This window comes from Telopea speciosissima, chromosome 5 (genome assembly GCF_018873765.1).
Source record: "Telopea speciosissima isolate NSW1024214 ecotype Mountain lineage chromosome 5, Tspe_v1, whole genome shotgun sequence".
In the NCBI taxonomy this organism is placed as follows: Eukaryota; Viridiplantae; Streptophyta; class Magnoliopsida; order Proteales; family Proteaceae; genus Telopea; species Telopea speciosissima.
Window position 1 is genome coordinate 4,061,852 of NC_057920.1, and position 21,537 is coordinate 4,083,388.

General features: G+C 37.5%; 3 protein-coding genes across 5 annotated transcripts; 2 read left to right on the forward strand and 1 right to left on the reverse strand.

Moving 5' to 3' along the window:
- Positions 1 to 227: 227 nt before the first annotated feature.
- Positions 228 to 4,871, forward strand: LOC122661131 (gamma-glutamyl peptidase 5-like). 2 transcript variants are annotated; one of them, XM_043856456.1, is made up of 4 exons: positions 235 to 588; positions 2,880 to 3,029; positions 4,169 to 4,336; positions 4,661 to 4,871. In XM_043856456.1, the coding sequence occupies exons 1-4, from the start codon at positions 280 to 282 to the stop codon at positions 4,862 to 4,864; spliced, it is 831 nt and encodes a 276-aa protein (XP_043712391.1). In that variant the 5' UTR covers positions 235 to 279; the 3' UTR covers positions 4,865 to 4,871. The 2 variants fall into 2 exon arrangements, with proteins under 2 accessions (XP_043712392.1, XP_043712391.1); XM_043856457.1 differs by lacking the exon at positions 4,169 to 4,336 and having other exon boundaries at positions 228 to 588.
- Positions 4,872 to 6,912: 2,041 nt separating this feature from the next.
- LOC122660963 (coiled-coil-helix-coiled-coil-helix domain-containing protein 2) lies at positions 6,913 to 9,096 on the reverse strand. Its single transcript, XM_043856229.1, has 5 exons — positions 8,998 to 9,096; positions 8,423 to 8,482; positions 8,173 to 8,256; positions 7,868 to 8,040; positions 6,913 to 7,203 (listed from the first exon to the last, which is right to left on the reverse strand). Exons 1-5 carry the CDS (start codon positions 9,017 to 9,019, stop codon positions 7,105 to 7,107), a joined length of 438 nt encoding a protein of 145 aa, XP_043712164.1. The 5' UTR covers positions 9,020 to 9,096; the 3' UTR covers positions 6,913 to 7,104.
- A 2,784-nt stretch (positions 9,097 to 11,880) lies between these two features.
- LOC122661374 (protein CLT2, chloroplastic) lies at positions 11,881 to 21,290 on the forward strand. Of its 2 annotated transcripts, none has more exons than XR_006332874.1 (10): positions 11,881 to 12,320; positions 12,450 to 12,595; positions 13,168 to 13,205; positions 14,694 to 14,809; positions 16,562 to 16,661; positions 16,743 to 16,778; positions 16,907 to 16,957; positions 18,274 to 18,401; positions 20,899 to 21,024; positions 21,100 to 21,122. XR_006332874.1 is itself a non-coding variant. In XM_043856754.1 (10 exons), the coding sequence occupies exons 1-10, from the start codon at positions 11,911 to 11,913 to the stop codon at positions 21,246 to 21,248; spliced, it is 1,296 nt and encodes a 431-aa protein (XP_043712689.1). In that variant the 5' UTR covers positions 11,886 to 11,910; the 3' UTR covers positions 21,249 to 21,290. The 2 variants fall into 2 exon arrangements, 1 of the variants encoding a protein (XP_043712689.1); XM_043856754.1 differs by having other exon boundaries at positions 11,886 to 12,320; positions 18,274 to 18,397; positions 21,100 to 21,290.
- Positions 21,291 to 21,537: the final 247 nt, after the last annotated feature.

Below are 21,537 nucleotides of genomic sequence, written 5' to 3' on the forward strand. Positions count from 1 at the left end.
GGAGTAAAACTGGAAAGGGGCATATATGTAAATTTAGTTCATACTTTCGCTAGTTTTAAGAACTGAACAGTTTAAATACACGCAAACCAGAACACATAAACTACCTACCGCCCCCTAAGCAGTGTCTCACGATTCAGGAGAGAGGTTTTCGCTTCCCTTGAGAAAGCGCGAGGGAGGCGAGGAGAGGGAAATAAGCGCAGGTGAAGGACGGCGACGACTCGAATCGACCTCTGAAGGAAAGGATAAGATAGAAATCGAGAGAAATAGAGGGAAAGAAAGATGAATGTGAAGAGATTCGCCGTTCTTCTCTGTGCTGAGGATTCGGATTTCGTGAAGAAGAAATATGGAGGATATTCCGGGGTGTTCGTCGGAATGTTGGGAGAAGAAGGAGAGATCTGGGACTTTTACAGAGTCATCGGTGGTGATTTTCCTCTGGAAGACGAACTGGAATGCTACGATGGATTCGTGGTTTCGGGTAGCTGTAGCGACGCTCACGGAAATGATATCTGGATCCTGAAACTCGTCAATCTCTTGAAGAAGTTGGATTCCATGAAAAAGAGAATTCTAGGCATCTGTTTTGGTCACCAGGTACAGAACCTCCCCTCCCTCCTTCTCTCTCACAATTACACACAAACACACAGCGGTGAATATCAATAATCAATAGATAGAAATCTGCACATTCTGTTTTCTCTCTTTAATTTGTGTCGGTGATGGTTTCCCCTTTTCTGGAAATCACTTTCTCTTCCATTCGTTGTGATTATCTGTTTGTTCGTTATTATTTCTATGATGATTTTTGGATGTAAGAGATGTGGATCATTCGGCGATTCTCAATCCTTTCTCTCTAATCGAACAGTAGTGGGAATGAAATTTTGATTTTGATATATTGAACCAGGACGGTATTTGGAATTTTTAGAGAAACTCTTCCTTTCTTTCTTAAGACTATTTTTGGTTTCTACCAAAAAAAAAACCTATTTTTGGTTTATTCTCTGTGACTGGTAACCAGTTACACAGAGTTTGTAACCACCTGATCCTCGACGTGGATATAAATAAGATAATAGGTTACTATGTTAGGGAAAGGGATCTATCTGCCCCTTATATTGGCAATATGCTAACCTAAATGGGGGAGAGGACTTTCGGTGGATGTCCGTCCATTCATATATGGGGCCCACATCTTTAAATGAAAAGAAAGAAGAAATAAAGAATCTGAAGGGCAATACTAATCATGCAGGGCTGTCCACATACATTAATGCCAAAGATAGGCTTGGCTATATATTAGTACAGCCCAAAAAATATATATATTAGTGTAGATGAATGGCCAAAGACCCACCGAGTCGGGTGTAAATCTGTCCAGAATCAGGTATTCGGTTTCAAGGAGTATTAGTGTGGTCCGGATCCAAATCGAGTCCCGCCTGGGTTTTGAAATTCGGTCTGGATCTGTTTCGTAATCTTTTTGTTTTTTTATGGTAGCTAGATCTGGTTTCTATTCTTGGTTTATACTATATGTATAGTATAATATAGGAGTATTATAAAATCTAATACTAATACTAGTAAAATATATATTATAATATTGGAGAGGGTTTCCTACGTGGACAATGTACAGTTTCATGCCTTGGAAGAGAGGTATTATGAGAAAACATTAAAAATAGGAGGATATATGAGGCATTTTATAGGGGGTGGTGCTACAGTAATCTGAGTCATATGAGGAATCCCCCCATGCAATTTTAAATTAATATGGAGTTGTACAAGTCTTTTACCCTTATAATATATTAGTATATTAATGTATTTATAATATATTGGTACCTAAATTTGGTTTGGTTTCGACTCTAAGAGCCTGTTCCTTTGTTGGATCCAGAAAATAACCAAGTCCCGCTTTGATTTTGTTACTTATACTTATATGGGAGAAAGAACGCTAACTGGTGTTGTGTGTGGGCGTGTACCTACGCCAAGACATAGCCTAGCATGAAAAGACCACCACACCCCCTAGAAAGGTGAAAAAGTGGAAAGGTCCAAGGGTGCGCCGGTCTTTTTACGTTGAGTTGTGTTTGACCGCAGGTACATGCCCACACATAACACCGGTTAGCGCTTTTTCCCTACTAATATATAACCAAGTCGGATTGAATTAAAATACAATCGGGATACATGAACCACAAATACATGGGAGTAAATGATTTGGTTTTGTTGTGAGAACTAGCGCACAAAACCGGTATGTTATAAATACCTTATATAGGAGAGGATGTTACTTATGGAGACCGCATCACCCTTGAGGAGGAGAGATTGCCATTGGCCAGAAAACACCATCCTTTATTTAGAAGGAAAAGGTTCTTTAGGCCACCTTGTACCCTCTTCACATGAAATGATCTTGCTGCCCTTTAATCTACGATATTGTTTTGTCACGCCTCATTGGCGTGTTCCTCTTTTACCGCTTGCTCATAGAACCCTTTTCCATATGAAAATACATATATGTAGAGTTTCCTATAGACCTATGAGAAAAAATATCTTTATCTTCCCCTAAAAAAGTAGAGGGAAACCATATGACTTTCTTTGGGCAGGCCTTTCTGGCCCCAAATCCTCAATCCAAGTTCTACTTTCAAAGCAATTGCGTGATCATGCAATATGCCTTCCATCTGCATGGGATTAAACCTTCCTAGTAAAATCCGTGTAGTTGTTTCGGGGTCTTAACTGAGATGGATTCTGTCCACCCACTGTAATGTGAAATCTTGAAGGAGAAGTCATTATCTCATTTCTCTTTGCTTCAATCACATTTTGCTGGCACTGATCATAAACACAGCTATTTCATTAAATGCTCTCTGCATAGTTCTAAATTCTTTAACCATAAAGTTGTAAACATTGATAGTTGGAACCCTTTTGATGTCAAACAGATATTATGCCGTGCACTGGGAGGGAAGACAGGACGAGCAGTGTCTGGATGGGATGTGGGAGTAAGAAAGATCAACTTGTCGCCGTCCAAGCAGTTGGCCGCCCTTAAATTGCCCTGCTCTTTGCCCATCTATGAATTCCATAGAGATGAGGTTCGTGACTCAAACATAACCCAAACCTTAAGGTCACCTTCTCTTTTCTTCTTTCCATGAGATGGTTTCACGATTTGGGATTGGTCGATCTGGATCAAAAATGCCGATCCTAATTTTGGCTGATCTAACTCATCCAATCCTTGTACAGGAAAACCTAAAATGCATTAACACACAGAAAATTATCTCCTCCAGTTCCCCAGTTTCTCTAATAGGGGGGTGGTGGACCCCACCTGGCCAGAGTGTTCGGGCAGGGGTAGGGTGTTCATAACAGCCCCCCTTGTTAGAGGAACTAAGGAACTGGACCAGGCATGAAATTGGAGCGGATAAAGATCCTTAAAACACCGATTCTAGGGTTGCTCTAGACTGATTCAGGAATATACTGGGCACCAATCCTTAAAACACCAGTTCATTTCATATATTTCTTTTGGGAAGAAGAACCCTAGTCGGTCGTGTGGTCCTTGCACCAACGCAAGAGGTCAATGAAGGGATGCACAGGCGTCGGGGGCATGACTAGGGGGGAATTATTTTTAAGGAATAAATTTTCCCGCCATTGTGCTATCGCTATCTCATATGGGTTAATGGGTTTTTTCATTGTTTTTTCTCTCTCCTATTCTGACCACGTGGGATATTGTGGATGATACTATTATTCACATTGATGTGGCGTAGGAGATGGAGATTCGTCCACGTTGGCATTATGGAGAAACCCTTGTTCTGTGTTTTTTTTTTCAAATGAATGTTGCTTAGTGTTCAGGCACAAGAGCACATGAAATTACCATCTAACACCTCTTAAAATAAAAAATCTTATCCCTATTGATGTCCCTATGCACTCTCATTGGACCATGTGTTGGTGCAGTATTCTACCTAAAAAAAAAAAAATGCTGGTGCAGTGGATACACTACTGAGCAGTGATCTCCTTCTTCTAATGGATTAAGTTTCCTTTCAACTCCCAATGAATGGATTTCCACCATCCTTGGGTTTGCAAACCCCTTCTAGGTTTTAATATTTTTCTCAAAATACCGTCCAATAACTCCACAATGAATGGATTCTAATTCACCATGGCGGAAGGGAAACTCTTTTTTAAAATATATAAACTATAAATGATAAATTAATGAAAATAATGGAAGTGAAATGGAAAGCAGGTGTGGGAGCTGCCACCCCAGGCAGAGGTGATAGCATGGTCTGATAAGACAAAGGTGGAGATTTTCAAGTACAAGGACCACATAATGGGCATTCAAGGCCACCCCGAGTACACCAAAGATCTATTCCTCAACATAGTCGACCGCCTCCTCAACCGAAATATCATCCAAGTAAGTAACCTTTTTCACATTAATTTCAATGTTTTTTTTTTCTATAATCCCATGGTATTTAAGGTTTAAAAACTCATAATCTAGGGTCAAACGCCATCTATTACAATTCTAATTCGATTCCAATTTTAATGATCCCAAATTAATCGGTATTAGCTAAACTCGGCTTAACTCGGTGAAAAAACAGAGTTAATCGGGTTGGGACTTGGGATCTATGTCAATGTATCAAATCGGCCAATTCCAATCTGATTTTTAAAACCCTAATGGTATCATTAAGTATAATAAAAAAAAAATTCTAAATTTATGCTGTTATGATTCCTTTCTCAGGAGTTTGAAGCTGACATAGGAAAGGCACGAGCAGAAGAACTAGTGCCAGACATGGAAGCATGGAAGAGATTCTGCAAGAGCTTTCTCAAGGGTCCACTTATACCCCATCACTGGTATAGTGACCAAGTTGTCTTATTAGACACAGAAATAAAAAATAAAGAAAGATGGGTTTTGGGGGCCAAGTTAGATGAAATTTGTATATAACATTAGGAATAGAAATTGGATCCACATTTTTCTTTCTAATGTTCAAGTTTGTTCTACCGCTGCAATGAGTTTCTAGTAGGCAGCTTAGCTTTTCTACGTCTTTTAGTTTCTCTATTCACTCTTTTTCTGGGTCTGGCACAAGACATTATCAACTGAACTAGTTGGCACTTTTGATCTTTTAATTTTGGAAGAAAATTGCATACTATTTCAATCCATGGGAATTTTCCCTTGGTTTCAATTAAGTTTTGTTATTACCTGAAAGGAAAAAAAGTATTCAATCAAGTTTTATTGGTATTTTATAGGGCTCTATTTTGTAGCAAGGGAAATTAAAGTGAAGGTAAGTGAATTTTTAAATTTTAAAGGTCTTCACTATCATTATCTAAGATGATTGTATAAAGGATGCAAATTTTATCACTTTTAGAACATGAGATTTAAATGCAAAGCAAAGTAAATTGTTATAACCAAATATTGAATGATTTGTAGTTAGTAATATAATCACGTGGACTAATGATTATAAAAGTTTCATTTCTAGGTTTAAAGGTACCATTTTCCTTCAAATTTACCTTGTAACCAAATGAAGCCTTGCATTCAGAATTCGACATTTTGCCAATCCAAACAATTGAACATGTAGTCAAAATCAAAATTTCCACCCACATCTTTCTTCCACATGGTAAAACTTATGTGCTGGTGTACCTCAACCTACTAAATCTTTACCTTTACTACCATTCAAATATAAAGTATGCTTGGAATCACTAATACTTCATTAGGAAGTGAAAAGCAAAAGAAGATATGTAAAGCTTTACAAGGGTATCCCAACATTGTATAATCCAATTGCTAAGGCCTACTGCTTAAAGAGAGAGTCAGCGGTTTAGGTTAGGAGACCCAATGTTGTATGGTCCAAATCCATAAAATAATATAAGGTAGTCTAAAAGAAAAGGAAACCCTTCAATAATCAAAAACATAGGATATAGTAAACTTGGTCCAACACCTATCACCAACAACCACCACAAACCACCCCCCCCCCCCCTAAGATTAGAGGATTCTGAGAAACATCAATGATATCGTCCAGCCCAGATTTCTCGAAGGAAGCTTTATTTCAATAATTGGAGGATTCAGGCAGTTCCCATCTGCCGATGTATAAGAAAAAACGAAAAATTGCAACGAGTGACAGACTTGAACAAAACATGAATGGATAGAAAGAGCAGCACTTTGCAGAAGATCTACATCAAGAGTTTAATCTCTCATAATCTGCTATGTATGTCAAAGACGAGAGAAAAAAGAAAGAACCATCAATGATAAGAGTCCATTTCAAGTGGAAAAAGATGTAGAATCCATTGAAACATGGGGCATTGTCTTCGGTACAAGTGGGGATGAGAAAGAAAGGGGCAGATGGAAGGTTGGAGGTTTCCTGGGCAGGTCCAATTCCCCTGCCCGGGTGAAATCAAAACCCCAGGAACTTGGGGAAATAGAGCAGACAGAAAATGGAGCAAAACAAAATTAGAGGGGGGAGAGGCGCTGAGGAAGTAGGTTCCACATTTTATATTAAAAAATTGAAAATACAGCCAAAGGCTTTCCCAAAATGTCATTGCCACTAGACCAATGGCAATTGCTGTCCTCATACAAGGACGTGATCCGGGCTCAAATTCACAAACCTTAACCTCTCCTAGAGCAAAGTCTTCATTTCATTATTGTCCAAAAAGATACTACGTAGGACCCGCAACTCAAACTTTACAGAACTCTTCAAATCAATTCAGAGTTTTCAGTTCTTATGTCTTACAAAGTCCAAATATTAGTTCAGTTTAGCATACTACACAAAATTATGACCAAGTTCCTCCCTGTGAAGTGTGAAGCAAGAGCAAATAGTTGCCAGAACTGACATAAGCTAATCGCCATTGTATCCAATTTAAATGGGTGTACGAAGCCAGTGCAAGATCTCACAAAAAAAAAAAGAAGCCAGTGCAAGATATTAAAGTGTACAAAGCCAAGTGCAAACAGAAGTTGCATCCGATCCCCAAACTAAACAGCAGAACTAACTAATATTGGAGTTCTAAGAAAGTTCCACCATAAAATGGTTGTAGTCAAAAAGCAATGTTTCTATAGCTGGCTACAGATATTATTAGAGGGAAAGGGATGAAGTAACTGTTCCCCAAGCACACATGACAAATGGATATGATAGTTCAAATTAACAGGAATCAACTGAGAAACAGAGTCTCATGGAATGAGAAGGTAGGGAGTAGCACTTAGGCACCCATCATTGAACCAGAATTCCTCCTGCAGTCGGACAACATATCCAAGTAGAACTGGCATTTACTGATGTCACTCCCAAAGTTGTTCAAGCACTGCAGGGTACAAGAGAAAACTCAAAACATCAGTAGAGACCCCTTTCTCATGTGATACAAAGACATTAAAAATATTGGTTCCACCATTTATAATAGGGCAATTTTTCAACCAAAGATTTTTCAAAAACAAAAGAGCAACCTAAAAGCAAATTGTAAATTGCATCAACAGTTGATAGCTTACTACCCAATTGAAATTCCCTAGCAAATACTAATAGTCAAAGAGAATAAATGAGCAACATACAAGCACACACTTTCATCTGTATCTCGAGTTACAGCCATGACTCAAGTCATCAAGAACTGAAAGTTCTCAACTCCAAGTTAGGTCTTAAATCTAATATCCAATTTAGAGAAAGATATCATAATAATGGAATAACTCAACCATCAATAAAAGCTAGTTCATGTGCCTGTAACCAACAAATTACAGTTCCAGCTTTCCCATTCATCAATAGGTGAATGAAGAAGAGTAGCTGGTATTAGTTTTTACTTTTTCATCACTTTTTTTTATTCTCTCCTCTTGGTTCCTTGTTCTGTATCTTTTAAATGTTGAGTCTTCAAAAATTAACCATCTCCACATCACAATGATATTTCACAGATTCCTTAAAATGCCAGGCAAGACATTGCCAAATGCTAGGAAATTAAGTAGAATATGAAAATTTCAACATACATCTTGGAAAGCCTTGGAGTGAATATTGCATGCATCTGAACCAACACCGTTCATGGTTGGTGCTGGGGCAGCAGTAGCCTCCGATGCAACAGTTTCATGTTGAACAGTGCGTGGGCCAAGAACAGCATCAACAGCTCTGTGCGCAACTGCACTACCAGTGCCAAAAGCCATACCTACAAAGAAAACCACACAGAATAAATGGCTTGGATCCCACATAAATACATGAAAAGACAAATGGTTAGCATCCATTCCATTCCTACTCATGTATGAGCTTCAATTCCTGCAATATAGTTTGTTTCACATACCCTGAGCTATGGTGGCACCAAGACCTCCTAGCATGGATCCACCACTGCCACTCTGAGCAGGAGCTGGAGGAGGAGCACGGCTTGCTGCAACAACAACAACAACAGTAAAACATGAAATTTATGATGATCAATAAATAGATAACCGGCTCTTCAATTTTACATGGTATAAAAAAATTAAAAGGGTTCTTTCATTGATTTAATAAACGAACAGTTTTTTTATTTAATGTCTTAAATAGTTTTGCTTCAGTACCCGGTTGAGGGGGATTACGCATAGCTGCAGGACGAGGAGCAGCCCTAGGGGCAGGCCTTCCTGAAAAAAGAAGCAAACGACACCAAGTAACATACCTAAACATTAGAAACAAAATAAAGGTAGAGAGATAACTAATCCACATCATAGCACTATCAAGCAACATTTCGAATCAAACCCATCATCACTCCTACTGCCGTGGTGGCTAAAAGGATATAAACCAGCATGTAATGAATCTAAAAGTCCCTGTTCTACCATCCAGAAACAAGATCTAAGTGCGCAATAGCACATTGACGGCACAGATATGAACAATGGGAATACTAGGCAAGACGAATACAAATTGGTCTACAAACAACCATTTGATGGAAAATTTTTGAACAACTTTCAAGACAAAACTAAACAGAAAATCAATAAAACCTATAGCAGGAAAGAAAAAAATCGATCAAAGCAAAAAAAAATTACACTAAGGGCATCGTGGAACGACCAAAACAGAACCCTAAATATCAACAAAAGCAAAAAAATATTGCTAGCGAGCTCAACATATTGAAGAAAGTGGGACTGATTGAACAAAACCGTACCTCCGGAGCTTCGGCGAGCCATGGCTTTCGTTTGATGAGAGCGGCGAAAGATTAGACTTAGAAGAGAACTGAAGCTAAGATATTGAAGTTTTCACAGGATTACCTTGCAGCCGACGACCTTCTATATATAACGAAGGGTCCAGGGACTTGGCGGGTAAGACAAAAACATAAGGGCTTTCCAAAGTAATTTCCTAGGTAGATATTCCCAGAGGAAACTCAATGATCCAGGGGAAGGGATTTCCTTGGCCCTTTGATATGTTAATTTCCTTCTGATATGCCACCAGGAAACCCTAACTCCTTTCACACCATGTTTCTTTTGGGGGAAGCAATTTTCTGTCTGGGATTCTGGTTTACGCCTAAAACAAGGGGGCAGAAATATCTTTTCACATGGGAAGGACCGAAGGAGAGAGATAGACTCATGGGAGCTATGCTAGGACCGAAGGAGAGAGATAGACTCATGGGAGCTATGCCACACTCCTGAAATCTCATATACGGGCATAAAATATATGTGATATTTTATTAGGGGCAGGGCAATACTTTCACATGAGCCATGTGACCAAGTAGTGTTCCTTTTATTTAAATGAGAGTGGACCGAATCCGAGACATATGAATTCCCATAAGCACATATTACCTGGTCTTTTCATCCATTCACAAGCAATGTGGGACTAAACGGTTGTTCCTGCCTTTTTATTTATTAAAGCAAACCAAGTAACCAACGATTGATCAATTGTTCAAACCTTGAATCCAAAGAACATGCAATAAATTAATTTTTTAAGAACATTTTGAAACTTAAAAACCCTTGGCTTGCCTTAAAACTCAACCATGCCATTGTAACCCCTCCATAATAAAAATGGTGGTTATATACTCTTTTTGTGATAAATGTCAAACTCAAAATTGAATCATATGCCTTCTTATATATCTATGCACTCTCTTTTGGTTTGTCATATGTGGTGCTTTTCTTTAATTTTGCTTTACATGTTTAAACTGTGGAGGTGAGATTGAGAGCAGATGCAGGAAAAAATACTATAGAATTTAAATTAAGGGATAAAGAACGCCAACTAGTCATGCAACGTAGCATGTACCTGTGCTCAGACACAGACGCATGTGAAATGTTCAACCCACCCCCTCAAAAGGCATAAAGGATTAGGGGTGTGTTGGTCATTTTGCTTGCGGCTAAGTCTAGGTGCAAGTACACATAGCACTGCACGACCGATGAAGGAGGAATGTCTTCACCATTGCCATTGGTCCTTTCACCCAATTAATGAATTCGAAACTCTGGCATTGAAGGGATTCTTACTTAATTTTGAGGTGAAGGAAAACATATTTTGTATTTGATATGCAATATCGAAAGAGATTCTAGGTCTATAACATATTATGAAACGCAAAAATGCAGAAGAATCAAAATTTCAAAATGCATTCTAGACACAAAATATATTATGTGAATACATGCATGCCAAACACAACCTTAAATAAAAAAGATGGGTTGGGGGATTGTTGCTAGGTTGCGTGGCCTTTGCACTGCAAGAGCCAATGAGAGCATGTGACGGGGCATCAATAGGGGTGAGATTTTTGCATTTTATGAGAGGTAGGGCCGGCCCTGGCTAGGCAACCATATTTTCCCTGAAAATATAAATTTTGTCTTTAAAAACTTGTTTTAGGTTGATAAGAGAAAATTTTCTCATCACCATTTATGTGAGTTGACTTTGTTATTGAACTCGTATATCATCATGTTTCTTCCAAAAGTGTTCAAAATATCCATGGCGAGGACAATCTTTTTCAACGTGGGTGAAGTGAAATTGATATATCTCATCTCTCTCTTTTGTTTTTTTAATCTTTCCAAGTCATAATCTTTATCAAAAAATAATCTTTCCAAGTCATAATATGCATCTACAAGGCATGTTTGGATGCTAAGAAAAGAAAAAGAAAAAAAATAACAAAACAAAATCAGATGATGCTATGATTGATTTATGTATTTATCTCTCTGTTTATTTTAGTTTTTTTTGTTCATTTCTTACCAACCAAACATAGCCTTAGTAATATAAGTGTCAATAGAAATATGAAAAATAATTTTACAGCCATTGATTAGTATCATGTACGCTTTGGACCGTCTGATCACATACTTGGTCCTCCAAGCCGTCATCAAGTATTTGTGTAGGATCTGCACCAGAAAGAAGCGTTACAGTGAGGCCATGAGAAGGGATTTAAGAATCAGGGATCAAATCGATAAAATCAGTCGAATCGGTGATAATCGATTCAACACAGTCGATTCATATCGAAAACCCCTAGAAATTCCTTGTTTTTTGATATGAGGAGGATGGATTCCTAAGGTTCATGAGCACGATTAGGGCCGATTCTGATTCGATATCGGATCAGAATCCCCAATGATTGATTCCCATTTTTGTTTTTTTTCATTTTTTTAACAGGAGGTATCCAACCTTTGAATGACTAAATCCTCCAACTCATACATGACCTCACAACACCACGAGTCAGGAGATACAAGCCCCCATGTTCATCAAGGAATTTCATCTCAGGCGGGTGGCCCAAAGGGGAGGCGAGACGAACTCAAGACCTTCAGAGTCCGTGTTTTAAAACCCTGTGCGTGAGGCTTGGCTTCCTCTTCTGCCAAGTGTCTCACAGAAAGGATTCGGATGGAACCTTCCAAAACCCCACCTACGATAAAACCAAAATCCAGCTTGATGAGATGGTTTCCGACCTTGTCAACGGACTGCCATCTTAAGAACCAATCATCAACCAGAGTTACGACTTGCAGACAGATCTGAAAATGGGCTCCATTTCCATTTTATGTATTGGGACTTGGGAGCTTATCAGTTTACCTTGTTATATATCAGAGCAATCTCTCGAATTCATTTCAGTTTGGACTACCTGAAAACGAAGTGAGAATTATAGTCTTTAATGGGATTCTCATATGCGTCATGGATGCCTATCAGTCCATCTCCATCTCCGCTTCCTAATTACAGTAGCATCAATGAAATTAGTTTACGTTCTTCAGTCTCCACTGTGTTACTGAAATACCCAGGATTTCGTTACCAGTTTTCTTCTGGAATATCTTTTTCCAGTGGAGATTTCATGGATTATAACCGTATAAAGATCAGCTACCCTCAAAAGAAGCCCATTAGAAACAACAAATTTATTAGTATTCGAGCCTCAAGCGAGCAAATCCGTTCTTCTACCAACAATCGAAGAATTATCGTTGGCTATGCAGTTACGGTGGTATTAGCTGTTGCGAACCGCGTTCTTTACAAGCTTGCACTGGTTCCCTTGAAGCAATATCCTTTCTTCCTCGCTCAGGTCACGACTTTTGGGTAATTGGATTGACTCTTAGTAATTCAGTGTCCATTCGTTTAATATTGCTTGCTTTATAGCGACTATTAGCGTGTTCTACTTCATGACTTTACCTTTTTTTTTATGGGTTTTGCAATGTAAAACCACAGATATGTGGCAATTTATTTTTCAATCCTCTTAGCAAGATATCGTGCCGGGATTGTGAATGATGAAATGCTAGCAGTCCCCAAGAGTCGCTTCATGGCCATTGGAATTTTAGAAGCCCTTGGAGTTGCTGCTGGGATGTCTTCTGGAGGTATCTTAAAGCTTGGTATCTTGTAATACTTCAAGTTTTGAGGCATTGTTTGGGGTAACTCTTCCATTACTGTGCTTACTGGCCATTCTTAAGAGAAATCCCAAAAAAAAATTTGTGTAGATACAAATATCTTGAAGTATTTTCGTTAGGTTCTTTATATGATTCCCGTAATCACACGTCACATTGCTTAAAGTTTTTCCAGTCTGGGTTCTGATAACTGTTCCATTCATGTGCCTCTTGGCCATACATGAGAAGAAATTCTATGGTATCCATCCATGATGAAGTTCTTTAGTTGTCTCCCCATGTTATGCTGCTTCAGGTTTGAGTATAGATTTTGGGTAAACGTTTCTGCCTCTTGGGACCTGAAAATTAATCCCAAAATTTTGTCAAAATGTTGTTTGTAAGTACACGACTTACTAAAATGTCCAAATGCTCTGCCTTTTTTTTTACCGAATCAAATAGAATTCCAAAAATTCAGAATTTAGTAGGAAACAGAGTATGATGTATTTATGACAAAGAAAGTAGTTATGACCTACATTTTATCCTGAACTATCCTAAACTCTTTATTGCAGCTATGCTTCCAGGACCAGCTATTCCCATATTAAATCAGGTAATGCCATCGTTTAAGTTAAATGCAATTCAGCAAAGCTTTTCTGTTGGTTAATAGCTGTGTATTAACCTTACATATTAAAACCAATCACTTCTTTTAAAACACTCATTGTTTGTTACGTTCCATTCTATAATGGATATGTTCCTTGTGGACCATAACCGTAGGGATCTTGATTACTGTTAAGTGTTAAGGCATTAATTTAAATATGGGAACTGATCTTATGCTAGCTCGTAAGTCTTGGATGTAACTGAGTCAGGATTGGGTTAGGAAATGTGGCTGGGCAACTTCATGACAAGCTGTACAATTCTGTTGAAAGGCATGTTCCTCCTATTAGTCCTAGTGAATAATAAGTTAAAACTAGCTTCAGTTTTATTTGTAAAAGAATTGAAGTCCAAGTTATTCTGTTCCTGAATGCCCTATAGAACCTTGATGAAGGATATTTTTTTTATAGTTTTCATAGTGACGCAGGACCCTCTTTTTTAATTTACCACCCAACATCATATTTTTTAAGTCAATGGAATTGGTTGTTTTTGTTATAACCCAAATTGTTGTAATAGTTGTCCTCATTAGTTCTGGATGGCATTATTTCTGAAGCTCAGCTAAGTCTCATAGGCGACAGGTCTTTGAAAATGACAATATTTTCTTTCCAACTCATATACACCCAATGGAAAGTCTCTCCTCTCTTGTTCATTTCCCTGTTTAGATGTAACACAGTGAGAAAAGTCTGTGAATACTTTTGTACTATTTATAATCTTAAAAGTCATAAGAAGCTTTGGATGCTACCTTCTCAGTCCTAGAGAAACAAGAGATATAGAGTGGTTCGATGTTAGTATTGGATGGTAGTCTACTGGTTGCATTCACATCTAGTATTCAGACGCATTGGTAATATATCTCAACAGGGGCTGTGTTTGAAGTTTGTTGTGAATTATTATTTTTTTTTAATTTCTGATTTCCTATTTCCTATTTGTATCACACAAACACAACGGAATCTGATCCACCAAAATTCTCAGAGACCAGAAGCTAATCTCTCAACTGGCAATACATGTTTAACTTGGCTGTTAAAAAAGTTGGTGCATGATGTGCATCTATGTACATTGACTTGTTTGCCTTCATGGATTATATAGTACACTTCTCATAGCTGAACTAAGTCACTTCTTGGCTCTTCCAACAAAGAAAATTTGAATAGACTGATTGAGCCATCCACATCACTTCCTCCTCACCCCCTCCCCTACTTTGGTAGATTAAATTACCTGCCGGCTGCAATGAAGTAGAGAACCATGTGTTAAAGGAGAATTCATGTACTGACCAAAATAACTTTTGGAGAAACAACATATATGAAAAGAAATTCTATTCTGTATCCAGTTTTCAGTCAACTGATCTGGTTACATGACAACTCAATCGTTGATTCATGTGGTTCTTTATCATAATCCATATCTTGTGTCTTTTCTGCCTCTCATTAGCCCCCTGCCTTTTCTTTGAATTTTGCAGACATTTTTGGTGTGGCAGCTGATGTTGTCAACCTTGATTTTAGGGAGAACATATTCATTCAATCAGATAATCGGCTGCTTACTTGTAGCTTCCGGTGTAGTTTTAGCAGTAGCAAGGTTAATACTCAAACTTACTTTTCATGGTTAGCTTCTCCCCGCTGTGATAAGTACTTAAACAGGATGCTATCAGTCTGTGAGCATAAAAAAGTGACAGTCAGTTGATTTCCTGCTGGTGGCAGAAGTCTTCTGAGTTGGACTGCTGGTAATCATTTGGGAACAAGGAAGTAGTATAATTTCCATTATAGGTTGAAATATATTTTGATGTGCATGTTGTTCGGTTTGGAAGATTATGCACCAGTTGTTGATCCTACAGGACCATCAGAGGTTGGACCCATGGTTTCAAAAAGAAAAGAAAGAAGAGAGAAAATACCTATTTTTGGATTGAAGAGAAGTCGTGATGCATTAATGAGAGGATAACATGTGATTCTGATTACACAATCCAAACTTTTGATTAGAGTCTCACCGACTGATAGAGAGGAGGAGATGGAAACTCTTTGTCTAAATTCTTTCAAGCAGTATACACAGTCGGAGGGCTAAAATCTTAATCTGCTGAAGTCATAAACGAATAAAAAACAGTGCAAGGACCTTGCTATGTAGATTTGAAAATTTCAGGGGTGGGATTCCTTCTTTGTCAATCCTTAACTTGTGGGAAATCACAAGACCCTTTCTGGTTTCTAGAGCCCTTGTAAAGGCATCCTCCAATTGAAACTAGTACTAACTAAGCTTCAAATTATTAAATAACTAGAATACTCTATTAATTTTGTTAAACTAGAGAATATAAAATTATTCAATATATACTTTATGAGTGTGCTTATATATATATATTATTAAATTGCCAATTATTTCTTGTTGAGTTAAATTTTAGTGTTGTACCACATAATTCTATATTAATATTACAATCATCATAAATGTAGTTATTTACTAATACGAATAATTTAATTGTACAACTGAAACAACAGAATATCATTTGCAGAGCTATCCAAACGGTAACAGTGGGAGTGGAGTTATGCAATTCATTTCCTTGGATTCAAGCACTACGTCCAAATAACAAACGACATTTTTATTGAATGAAATATTTTAAGAATGGATTGTACAAAGCGAGGTAGGGATTTAGAAGAACAAGTAAGGCTAATAATCCAATAAATCAGTCGGTTACTACAGAACCATAGTCCTAGAAGATGATAGGGACTAGATGTTTAGCTCGGTCCACCATCTCTTTAGGAAACCTGGGCCTCCTGTAAATAGGAAGTAAAAAGCCAAGCCCTTATGATAAGATGCAAGAACCTCTGTGTATTACTCATTATGTAAGTGGTAGATGATAGTCCAAGATCCTTTTTACATAAATATAGATGGTGGGAACACCTGGACCATAAAAAAAGTTGAACCATCATAATAGGTCACTAAACCCCATTTACCTTCTCCCATCTCAGAGATATCTCTGTTCTGATATAATCTCTTTGAGTGCAGACTTCTTGTTCCTCACTGGCTTAGATTATGCTTTGATAGGGTTGTACAAGGCCAAAAGTTCCTTATGAATAAAAGGGAGCTTCCAACATTTTCTGATCTTTCCAACAATTCCATTGCTCTTCTGGAGACTCTTAAAAGTCTTCAGTATATTTGTTAACTTCAAATAAATTAAATCTACAACAATGTGTGTTGTTTGGAAAATGAGATCACAAGCAGGCTCAATTTGCCATAAATTAAGTAAACATATCCCAATGCTTGTGTGCTTTGAAATGCATGTCTACAGATGTTATTTTCTGTGCAATGGAATAGGCTCACTTATACATATTCTCATAATTCCTGCAGCGGGTCAAATGACAGTCAAATGCTTACAAAAGTTGAGTTTATATGGCCAGCACTAATGTTAGCGTCATCTGCATTTCAAGCCGGTGCATCTATTATCAAGGTTACATCAGCAAACTATATTCTTTGATTCTTATTATTTATATTGGTAACGATAAGCCCTAAACCACCTTTGTATCAACAGGAGTTTGTGTTCGTTGATGCTGCCTCTCGTCTCAAGGTTTGGCTATATCTAGAATCTACTTGACTTCCTACAAAATTATGCTAGCTAATTAGGTTCATCTCCTGATCCACAGATACTGTTCTTTGTCCTGGGTTTCTTGACAGTTCTCCGTAATATATATGCAGGGTAAACAGCTAGACATATTTGTTGTTAATTCTTTTGGTTCTGGATTCCAGGTGATTCTCTTAAACTTATTTGACTTGCTTTAACTTCTTCTTTTCTAAGTTAATCAGGAACATCTTACGAGGGTAAATTTTCCTTTTTCTGCAATTGTGATAAATTGAGATATATTGAGCCCATTTGCTTCATCTTCTTTGGGTTATTCATGCCACTTCTGATATAATGAGCTCTTAGCAGTATGGCTGAGGACATTGACTTAAAAGATTAGTTGTATTGGAATATGCAATATTTGCAGATGTTATCCTCTTTGATGTAATATAATGACCGAAAACTGTGATAATTTGGGCACAGCTTAATATGCAGTGTACCACACAATACGATGTAGTTACACAATCATGTAATTTAATTTTGTTCTGTCGGTCCTGAGCTCAGGCTGGCATTCAAAAGAACCAGTATCCATACCTTTTAGTATGGTTCCTGGAGGAAGAACAGGATTAGTGTAGCTTACCTCAATCAGATGGACAAGCTTAGTGAGCTGAGTTGGTTTGAAGGGGTAGTAAAATAAAGTATCATTGGGAGAAATAATTAAATAAAAGATTGGAAGGAAGAAAAGTATTAGACATTTAAACTTCTTCATGGAAGAATAGTAGCTCCATTTAATTATGGTCACTCCTTGAAATGTTCAGCATCCTTTTCTCCACCTATAATTGGTTTAAATTGATCTAAAAGAGCGTCAAACAACTTGGGAGTCGGTCAAATTCACTAGGAGCTCAAGTGCAAACGCCATGTCCACGAGAAATTAGCTATGTACTTCGAGTTGCTTCTTCCCACTGGCTCTGTGGTCAGAAAGGTTTGTCATTGTCATCATTATTATCAATTAACAACTGTATCAGAAAAAATCGTTCTCTATTAACAAGATTTCCCATTACATGACCAAACTTTAATTTGGACATCAAAAGGATGATTTTATGACAGTTATCACCGCTCATTATATCATGGGGGATTTGGAATCGAGAAACAGGCATATGTTTGAGAATTCAAGATCTGTTCCTTCCTAACTAGCTGGGCTTTGTCTTAGATCTGACTTTGTAGGTGAAGCTTGATTCAGTCATAGCTGGTGGATGTTTGTAATGATTTATAATTTTGAAAGTCTTCATGGTATAGTTTCTTTGCAATTTTTGAGATACTGTGTACAGAAAACCCATGTGAACTCACTTTGGATAGGTTAATGAATTACTTTTTGGTTTGCCTGTAAAAAGGGGGGCAATAGTTCAGAAGGTCTATGTATCTTTCGTGTTTACTTTTAGGCATCTAAAATCTAAGGACAACATTCTCACCATGACTGTATCTCATTGTTTCTTTGTATATGTAGGCTCTTTTCGTACTTCTCTTTCTGCCTTTATTATCAAACTTGAAAGGAATACCATTTTCCCAGTTCACTTCCTACTTGAGAAGCGGTGCTGCTTGTTTCTTAAATATCGGACCCACTACTACAGGCAAGTATGTTAAATTTTCATTGTATGTGCCAGCTCTGAATTTCAAGATATCTTTCTATATTTGATCTGCAGTTTTATATTAGAACTTGAATCTGTGTTGTATAGTCCAAATCATGTGGGCCATACATGTGTTAGTATCCAATAACAGCACACTGACATTTTTTACATATTTAGTGAACATATGCTGTGGAGTTCATATGTCTCACCTAAGACATCATGTTCATTAATCCAAGAACCAGTTGATTGGTCAGCCAATTTGATCATATCAGGATGCTCTATGGTTATGCTTCTGTATTGTGAAAGTGCGGTAACTCAGTGGTTAAATATTGGGATGAAAAGGAAAAGGATACACCATCATGTGGGAGAAGAACTCACCTCTTCAATACATTGCTTGTGGACTTCATGAGGCTGCAACCTGCTGCTTGTGTGTTATTTATTTATTTTCTTTTGTTTTTCCTCTTTCTTGTTTAGCAGTTTGTTTGAGCTAAAAATTATTGTTTACTAATCCTGCTTCATTTTCTGTTTTGGTCCTTTCCACTTTGTTTGACTAAGACAACTTGAACTATAGGGTGCATTTATTTTTCCACTCACAAAATATAAAATTAACAATGGGATGTGGTTATATCATGCAAACCTAAACTGATGTTATTTCTACTTTTTATTAGCAATGGGTATGAATTAGGGTGTGAAAGTTTAACCAATTCACCCAACTCATTTTGTCCAACTCAATGGGTCTGGACAAGAGTATATTTTCCGAAATCCTGTGTTTGGGGTAAGAATAACTTGTCTGAATTGAAAAACATGAGGGGTTCAGGTCAGGCAATTTGGACAACTTGACCCGGTTTTTCAAAGTTTCAGGTACTAAAATATAACAAGTAAGCTTTAATATTAGTTTTATTCTGAGAGTTATGTTACTTGATTACCATGCTGTTCAAACTAATACAACTTGAACTATGGGATGCATTTATTTTTCCACTCCTCGCAAACTATAAAATTAATAATGGGATGTGGTTATATCATGTAAACCTAAGCTGATGTTATTTCTACTTTTTATTAGCAATGGGTATGAATTAGGGTGTGAAAATTTAACCAATTCATCCAACTCAATGGGTCTGGACAAGAGTATGTTTTCCGAAATCCTGTGTTTGGGGTAAGAATAACTTGTCTGAATTGAAAACCATGAGGGGTTCAGGTCTGGCAATTTGGACAACTTGACCAGGTTTTTCAAAGAGTCAGGTACTAAAATATAATAAGTAAAGCTTTAATATTAGTTTTATTCTGAGAGTTATCTTACTTGATTACTATGCTGTTCAACCAATGTGTTTTTAGTTCAGTTCTTGAAAATATTTTTCTTGATATTAGTTATACTTTAGAATAATATTTTGACACAGCTAAGCAAGCTTAAAAAGTATGTCCCATGCAGAATAGGCCAAACATCAAAAACCCAGAGTGAATGTCAGCTTGTACTATCTAATGATTCTGAAATGCAAGGACAACCAGCCTTAGACATGGCACGCTTTTTGACCCAGACCTAGATTTATCTGAATTTTTGCCACCCCTAGCACAAATTGGAGGAGTCATTTTAAGGCATCAACTTATGCACCCAAGTACTTTGGAGGAATTCATCATGAAATGATTCATTTCTAGGTACCCAAGTAACTGATCAAAATATTTGACTAAAAACAAACTAAGATTTTTATGAAAACTGTGAAAGACCCAGAACTAGCACAAGTGAGAAGAAGAATGGAGGAAAATAAAAAGAGAACAAAGTGGAAGAAAAGAAAGCAGACCGATTAGAGAAAATACCTAACTGGCTGCAAAGAAATAATATTTATTACAAACCAAACTCTGATAGTTACAGAAAAAAAACTCCTTTACTTATGTCTATTTATACGTTAGCCCCTTAAACAGCAAATATATTTACATAAAAACCCCTGTGGCTTCTTAACAAAAACAGTTGTTTATTTAAAGGCAAATGGCTATGACTGATCATAGATGGAATCTAACTCTTGTTTCGCAAGAGGAAGTGAGGAACACATTAACATTTGGCAGCGGTTCTCCAATCTTTTGGCTCCATCTGGTTGAATGGAGAATGTTGAAAAGTAAAGGGCTTTTGGTTCCTCCACAGTCCATGTAGGAAGGGCTTCCTCCACAGTCTAAATATCTGCCATGTGGCAGCTGAGATGGGGCCCAAATTTTGTGGACTGGTAGACTCTAAGGTTAGCTGCTTATTGCCAAATTCCAGACCAAACAGAGTTTGCCAAGTGAAAAAATATAACTTTGAAAATCAGTACAAACTCAAATTCTTATTAAATATACTAAATATATAACACTTTTCTGTCATGCTATTGGCCTTTCATTCTTGATTTTTTTTTGAACTTTACATTTTCTCATCCTTGTGAGCATTGGTCTGTGCGAACTCATATGAACAAGATTGCTTAGATTGGCTCTTAATTTCCTCCTCGAAGATTCCTCTAGCAACTTCTGTGATGTCTTCTCAGGTTGTGATGGTGCTCCATTACTACCCCTGTTGTTCATATGTGTTAATATGGCTTTCAACATCTCGTTGCTGAATCTGGTGAAAATATCCTCCGCAGTGGTTGCTTCCCTTTCAGCAACATTATCAGGTGTGTGACCTTTGTTAATATGTTCATTTTGTTTCCTACTTTTGCTTCTAATGTTTGTTTTCACTTTATTCGCAGTGCCAATTTCTATTTACATTCTTACTTTACCATTGCCTTACATCCCTGAAGGCACAAGCTTGAGCCCTTTTTTTCTCTTTGGTAGTGTGATACTTCTGTTGGGTCTAATTCTTTATAATCTGCCTCAGCCTGCAAAGCATAGCTCTTGAAATGTCAGATGCTAGGTACTGATTCAAAGAAAATTTTCTTGTTCATGTATTTCCACTTGTACTGTAGCACTGGTGCAATGATGCAATCCTTTCTGCTTGTTCTTTTAAGGGATAAAAACTTTGTTGCTATAAGGACTAGTAATTCCTCTATTGAGTCGGATACCAATGTAATCGTTGGCAGCAGCTTGTTTATGGATCCTGTAGTATCTCTAATGCATCAATGGAGCCTCTCTTCTCATCATCTCTGTACATGTGGAGCAAGTTGGCTAGGATCACTGTTTCACAATCA